General features: G+C 28.1%; 1 protein-coding gene across 1 annotated transcript in view; it reads right to left on the bottom strand.

The window, feature by feature from the left end:
- LOC123010204 (3'-5' RNA helicase YTHDC2-like) overlaps positions 1 to 7916 on the bottom strand; it is a 15855-nt gene that overhangs the window by 5945 nt on the left and 1994 nt on the right. Inside the window, exons 3-5 of the mRNA XM_044406905.1 lie at positions 5010 to 5500; positions 2046 to 2494; positions 1475 to 1991 (exon numbers count right to left, since the gene is read on the bottom strand). Of these exons, the coding sequence (XP_044262840.1) occupies positions 1475 to 1991; positions 2046 to 2494; positions 5010 to 5500 (1457 nt within the window). The remainder of the gene's footprint in view (positions 1 to 1474; positions 1992 to 2045; positions 2495 to 5009; positions 5501 to 7916) is intronic.

Genomic DNA, 7916 nt, shown 5'->3' with positions numbered 1-7916 from the left:
TAAGATAAAAATAAGATTGAAAGATAAATGAAATTCTATTATTTGGAGATTGTAAAATTGCTAAATTGTAAGAATAGAAAATTGTAAAATTGTAAGATTGTTAAATTGTAAAACCGCTAGATTGTAAAACTATAAGATTAAACTATAAGTAGTAAAACTGTAAAATTGCTAAACATGTAAAACTGTAAGAGTGCTAAATTGTAAAATTGTAATGGCAATAAATCCGAAAAATGGCTAGTTTGTATTATTTGTAAAATTGTAAGATTGCTAAATTGTAAAACTATAAGATTGCTAGACTGTAAAATTGACAAAGTGTAAAACTGTAATATAGCGAGGTTATAAAATTGTAAGACTGGCAGATTGTAAGATTGCTAAAGTGTAAAATTATAAGATAGTGAAGCTGTAAAACTATAAAATTGCAAGACTGTAAAACTGTAAGATTGCTAAATTGTAAAATTGCATAATTGCTACACTGCAAAATTTATAAATTGTAAAATTATAAGATTGTTAGATTAAAAAATTGTAAGATTGAAAATTTGTAAAATTGGTAAATTGTAAAATTATAGGATCGCTATATTGTACGAATCCTAAGTTTAAAACTGTAGGATAACGAGGTTGTAAAACTGTAAACTTACTAAATTGTAGAATTGTTACATTGTAAAAATATTTTGATAATAATTGAGATTGCTAGATTTAAAAGTTATAAGATTGCTAAATTGTAAAATTGTAAAGTAAAAATAAAATTGAAACTGTAAAACTGCAAAATTGTAAGAATAAGAAATTGTAAAATTGTAAGATTGTTCAACTGTAAAATTGCTAAAATTGTAAATCTGTCAAATTGTTACATTGTAAAAATATATTGATAATAATTGAGATTGCTAAATTGTAAAATTGCATAATTTCAATTGTAAAATTGTAAAATTTATAGATCGTAAAATTATAAGATTGCTAGATTAAAAAATTGTAAGATTGAAAATTTGTAAAGTTGTGAGATCACTAGATTGTAAAATTGTAAAACTGTTAAATTGTAAAATTGTAAGTTTGCTAGATTGTAAGATTGGTAAATTGTAAAATTATAGGATCGCTATATTGTACGATTCCTAAGTTTAAAACTGTAAGATAACGAGGTTGTAAAACTGTAAACTTGCTAAATTGTAGAATTGTTACATTGTAAAAATATTTTGATAATAATTGAGATTGCTAGAGTCTAAAATTGTAAGATTGCTAAGTTGTAAAATTGTAAGAATAAAAAAATGTAAAATTGTAAAATTGTAAATCTGTCAAAATATATTGATAATAATTGAGATTTCTAGATTTAAAAATTGTAAGATTGGCAAATTGTAAAATTGTAATAGGTATAAAAATAAGATTGAAAAATAAATTAAATTCTATAATTTGGAGTAAAATTGTAAGAATAGAAAAATGTAAAAATGTAAGATTAAAAATTTGTAAAATTGTAAAAAAAAATTCTTACCGTAACCGGGGTCACCGGTGTGACCCCTCTAACCTGATGCCCATTCCTGACCTTAACCATCTCATCATAAACCAACCACAAACTCATCGATTCCTTACTCAACGGACTCGAATTATGTATCAAAACCTTCTTTTCCGTCCTAGTACAAAAATGACCATTTTTCTTAAACGCCAATTTCGGGTAAAGTCCCGACGAAATAACCGCCTTAACCAATGGCCAATTCTCCGAATTCGTATTCAACGCCATCATAGATGTACCATTGGGTGGTACAAATTTCGCAGCACGCAATTGGCCCAAAAGTTGCGACCGTGTCTTGAGAATGGTCTCCATCGTCGATGGACTTATAAAAAAATCGCGGCAAAAAAGTCGCTCTTTTCGGTACTTCACCGAATCCTGCCACTTAATAAAAGCCTTGAGGTAGACCATATGGTCGCTGAAAGTGTTCGCCATGAGACTTTTGCGCCTTTCAGCGGCGCAACTCCGAAGATTGGCCTGCGGTGGGAGCTGAAACGGGTCCCTGAAATTTCAAAATCAAAAAAAAACAAAAAAAAAGTGGCTGAAAAAGTGGTACTTTTGCGCCAGTGAGGCCACAATTGTCAGAATCGGGTCCAAACATTTGAAAATCGCTGAATAAATGAGCATCTTTCCTAAATGGGGCTCAATGGTGAGTTGACTGAGGTACTCCCCAAGGGGGGTGAGTCGTTCTTCCTTATCTAGTGCTCCGAGACATTCTAAATTTTCAATGGCGGTTTTAACGGTGTTGGAAGATGGCGGATCGGGCGCCATTACGAGGAAGTTATATATGGATATGTTACCAGCGAGGGATTTTGTATTGAGACAAAGTTCCTCGAGAGGGACTCGAAGGATTTCTGGGATGCGTTCCTCGAGGAACGAATCGTATCGAGTGCGTGAAAAAAGGTGAAAACAAACGCCGGATTGGGTACGACCGGCGCGACCAGCACGTTGTTTCACGCAGGCTTTGGAAATCCATTGGGTTTGGAGGGATGATAAGCCGCTACACTGGAAAAAAATTAGTAAAATTGTCATTTTTGGTCTTTGCGGGTGAATGGTGCGACCGATTTTTACCAAATGTTTCGGCTGCGTCCCCTTGCTACAAGTAACTTATATACCAAATTTCAAGTTTCTAGCTCTTATCGTTCTCGAGATATGCTTATAGGATAAGGAAAGTAAAAATACAAAAGATTATAAAATTACAAGATGTGAAAAACTGTAAAAAAAAATAAAAATGTGGATTATGTTGGTTTCCAAAAAATAATTTTTTATTGCCAATTGAGGATACAAATTTCAATGTAAAAAACTAAGCGGAGAAAAAATTGAAGTTTTCGACGCCAAATAAGGAAATAAATTTAAATTTTTTAAAGTCACTTGAAAGCTGAATTTTTTTGACGAAATAGTCACAAATCTAACTTACATTTTTCATCGCCGATTAGAAAAATGAATTTAAATTCATCATTTTTGCGTTTATTTCACATCAAATTCGAATTGAATTAAAACAGTCAAAATGGGGAAAAGCTTGAATTTTTCAGTGCCAATTGAGGAAACAAATTTATTATTTTTTTAAGTTATTTGAAAACTGCGTTTTTTTAAAGTCAACTAAGAAATTATTTTTTAATAAATTTAAAAAATATTTAAAGATGTAAAGTGTAAAATTGTTAATTTTTGTAAAATTGTATGTAAGTCAAAAGATTATAAAATTACAAGATGTGTAAAACTGTAAAAAAATAAAAATGTGGATTATGTTGGTTTCCAAAAAATAATTTTTTATTGCCAACTACAAATTTCAATGTAAAAAACTAAGCGGAGAAAAAATTGAATTTCTCGAGGCCAAATAAGGAAATAAATTTAAATTTTTGAAGTCACTTGAAAACTGGATTTTTTTGACGAAATAGTCCCAAATCTAACTTACATTTTTCATTGCCGACTAGAAAAATGAATTTAAATTCATCATTTTTGCGTTTATTTCATACCAAATTCGAATTGAATTAATACAGTCAAAATAGGAAAAAAGCTTGAATTTTTCCGTGCCAATTGAGGCAACAAATTTAAATTAAATTTATTATTTTTTTTAAGTTATTTGAAAAATGCGTTTTTTTAAGTCAACTGAGAAATTATTTTAAAAAAATGTAAAGTGTAAAATTGTTAACTTTTGTAAAATTAAAAAAATTTCGAATAAAAACCAGAGGTTTACAATTATTGTATAAAATTATGTAAAACTGTAAAAAAATCAAAATGTGGAACATGTTAGTTTCCAAAAGGTAATTTTTTATCGCCAACTAGGGACACAAATTTCAATAGAAAAAAGTGTGCGATCTTTCGGAAATTAGTGGAAAAAAAAATTGAATTTTTCGACGCCAAATGAGGAAATAAATTTAAATTTATCATTTTTTGAAATCATTTAAAAACTGTATTTTTTTTTTGACGAAATGGCCCCAAATCTAACTTACATTTTTCATCGCCAATTAGAAAAATAAATTTAAATTTATAATTTTTGCGTTTATTTCACACCAAATTCGAATTGAATTAAAACAGTCAAAATGGGGAAAAAGTTTGAATTTTTCAGTCCCAATTAAGGAAACAAATTTAAATTAAATTGAATATTTTCCTGAAGTTATTTGAAAACTGCGAAAATATTTTTTCGGTTAATTGGAAATAGTTTTTAATTATTTTTCATCGCCGATTGTGGAAAAGAATTTAATTCATCATTTTTTATTTTTTATGGCCAATCGGTGAGGTTTTTGCATAATCTTAATTTGATTGGTTGGACACATTTGGTCCGATTACAAGGGCCACTAGCGTGAGAACAAACCGGTTTTTATTTCTTATTGGCCGAAATCCGACAAAAAACCTAGCAACGATAAGTAACTCCACCCAATTAAAAAATCGTGAATAATTATTGAATTCTGAATGGAATTTTAATAACAAATCAGCATTTAGTGTGACTTATCTCACTTTAATTGGGTTTAATTTTGCACAATGGGTGGAGCCAACCCCAAAACCAATATAAATCATGCACTTTCGATTATTAGACCAATAAAAAGTCAAAAATTATTCAATGCGTTAAAATTGAGTGTCATTGCTCGATCGTTAGCCAATCAATTACGACTTTTAAAACCGACCAATCAGAACACGAATTAGATTATTGGGCGAGAAAAATAGTGGAAAATTATTAGTTTTTGATAAAAAAATCGTCAACTTTGATTTTATTATCATTATAAAAAGTCTCTTTTCTTGAAATCAATGTCTTTTTTTAATTGTAAAAAAATTTGACAAAAGGTCTCAAACTACAAACTTAAAGCTTCAAAATGGTTTTTTAAAATCTAGAAATGATTTCTTTTAATCACCAAAAAGTTTAGCAAATTCTTTTAATTTTTTAGGGTAGTATACTTTGTTTTAAAATTTAAAAATGTAGAATAGTATATTATTCAACGAGTGGGAAAGTTGAATGAACTTTCTCAATAGTTGAATAATATACTATTTGGCATATTTTTTAATAAAAATAGAAAAAATTACTTACCGAGTCGTACGTTTGCACTTTGGCCTTCCCACAATCGACGACATAGACAACATCGTCAATTGTCAAACTCGTTTCGGCAATATTCGTCGACAATATTATCTTCCTTACATTATCAGGAAACGGTTTAAACACTTCATGTTGTTCTTTGATATTCATCGAACCGTGTAAAAAAAACACACGATACGAATTCTTATCAATATTAGTTTCCAATAAACGATCATTACAGATCATAATATCATCATAGCCGGGCAAAAACACCAAAATGGCGCCGGTATGGTACTGAAGATGGATGGTGTAAATCAGACGGATGAGGAGGTCATAGTTGATGTCATCATCAGCGCAAGTTTTGTAATAGTTGGTGAGGAGGTCCTCACGTGGCAAGAGAGGACGGGAGGACATGTTGAGGATGAGGAGGATCTCCTCCAGGTGTTTGTCTTCGGCGAGGGAGATGGCGCTGAGGCCGCTTTTCGACTGGATGTGCGGGTCGGCGCCTAGAATTTTCACATTTTGACAAATGACAGACATTTCAAATTATACAGGGTGTGTCAGAACTAGCGCCCCAGAGAAAAATTTCAAGTAAAATAAGATACCAGGAACATGAAAAAAATTCTTTGTGAAAAAATTTTGACATATTTTTATGTCTTGAATAGGCACCCTGTATAGTAATATAATTCCAAGAACAATTAAAAAATATTTCAAAAATGTAATTTTACAACATTTCAATATCAAGTGTAAAATAAAAGAAAATTTAACAAACATGTGTGAAAGTGTCAAATTGTTGTAGACAAATTAATATTAAATTTTCAAGGTTTTTGTAAAATTACAAAAATGTAGACATGTAATTTTACACCACATAATAAATATAGCATTATTCAAAAATGTGAGAAGTAAAAATCGTTGTAATATAACGAAACAATAAAGACTTCAACAATTTAAAAACTAAGTTTGATTTAAAAATGCAAGATGTAGAATGCGTTGAAATGTAAAAATGTCAAATTGACCAAAGCAATGTAAAGTCAAGTACATTAAAATTAAAACGTTAACAATGTCATTTTACAAGGTGTAAAATGTAAAAACGTGCAATCTGTTATGATGTCGAATGTACAATGTCAATACAACCAAAATTTAATTTTAAAACACTTAAAATGAAAACAAACAATGTAAATTTACAAAATAGATATAATAATATGACATTTGAAATGTAAGGCGTAAAATCAATTACAAGAATAACTTATATAAAAAAGTAAAATTGATTAAAATATTCCAAAAACAACAGAAACTGGAAGAATCAACAATGTAATTTTACATTTTACAATGTCATTTTACAACATTCCCTATATAATTTCAGTTGGCACATGTATTGAAATGTCGAATGTAAATTTAATGTAAAATTGACCAAAATACTCAAATTTCTCATAAAATATTTCTTAGCAATGTAATTTTTCACACATTTTTATTAATATAAAATTGTAAAAAATCGTAAAATTGTAAAATTATCAAAATTTCTAAATTGCAACTAGATTGTAAAATTGTAATATTGCTAAATTGTACATCTGTCAAACTACTAGATTGAAAATTTGTAAAATTGTAAGATTGCTAGATTGTAAAACTATAAGATCGCTATATTATAAGATTGCTAAAGTGTAAAAGTGTAAGATGGTCAAATTGTAAAACTATAAAATTGCTAAACTGCAAAATTCCCAAATTGTAAAATAATAAAGCATTTATTTATTATTAAAATTGTAAGATTGACAGATCGTAAGATTACTAAAATTGTAAATCTGCCAAATTGTTGATTGTAAAAATTAATGTGTAATAATTAGGATTGCTTGATTTCAAAATTGTAAAATTATAAAAATCGTAAAATTGAGAAATCACCAGATTGTAAAATTCCTAAATTGCAACTAAAAAATTGGTGGATTGTAAAATTGTAATATTGCTAAATTGTAAATCTGTCAAACAACTACTCATAAAAATGAAACATTAAAAATTTGTAAAATTGTAAGATTATTAGATCGTAAAAATATGGTCACTAAAGTGTAAAACAGTCAGATTGCTACATTATTGTAAGATTGCTAGATTCATAAATTGTTAAACTGTAAAATTGCTACATTGTAAAATTGTAATATTGAAAAACTGCTACATTGTAAGATTGTAAAATTAAAAATTATAAGATTTCTAAATTGTGAAACTGTAAGATTGCTAAACTGTAAAATTGTAAGACAGTTGATAGGTTGATAGATCGTAAAATTATAAGATTGATAGATTGTAAGATTGCTAAAGTTAAAAATCTGTGAGATTGTAAAAATATATACTAACTACGATTGTCAGATTGTAAAATTATGTATCTGTAAAATTGTAAGACTGTTAAATTATAAAATTGTAACATTGTAAAATTGTAAGGTTGCTAGATTGTAAGAGAGGTAAACTGTAAAACTATAGAATCGCTATATTATAAGATTGCTAAAGTGTAGTGTGAAACTGTAAGATAACAAAGTTGTAAAACTGTAAGATTGCGAAATTGTAAAATTAGAAAACTGCTAAAATAGTAAATCTGTCAAATTGTTACATTGTAAAAATATATTGACAATAATTAAGATTGCTAGATATGAAAATTGTAAGATTGCTAAACTCTAAAACTGTAAAGTTGCTAAATTCTAAAACTGTAAGATAAAAATAAAATAGAACGATAAATTAAATTCTATAATTTGTAGTTTGATTGGAGATTGTAAAATTTTGTAAAATTGCTAAACTGTAAAATTGTAAGGATAGAAAATTGTAAAGTTGTAATATTATAAGATTGCTATTAAACTGACATAATCCTAGAAATCCTAGAAATTGTAAAATTGTAAAATTAAAATTTTGTAAAATTGCTAAACTGTAAAATTGTAAGAATAGAAAATTGTA

Source organism: Tribolium madens, unplaced genomic scaffold (genome assembly GCF_015345945.1).
Source record: "Tribolium madens isolate multiple individuals breed KSU strain unplaced genomic scaffold, Tmad_KSU_1.1 Scaffold_7;HRSCAF=85;Tcas5.2_LG10, whole genome shotgun sequence".
In the NCBI taxonomy this organism is placed as follows: Eukaryota; Metazoa; Arthropoda; class Insecta; order Coleoptera; family Tenebrionidae; genus Tribolium; species Tribolium madens.
The sequence above is the reverse complement of the archived record's forward strand: the minus strand, read 5'-3'. Positions and strand labels throughout refer to the sequence as shown.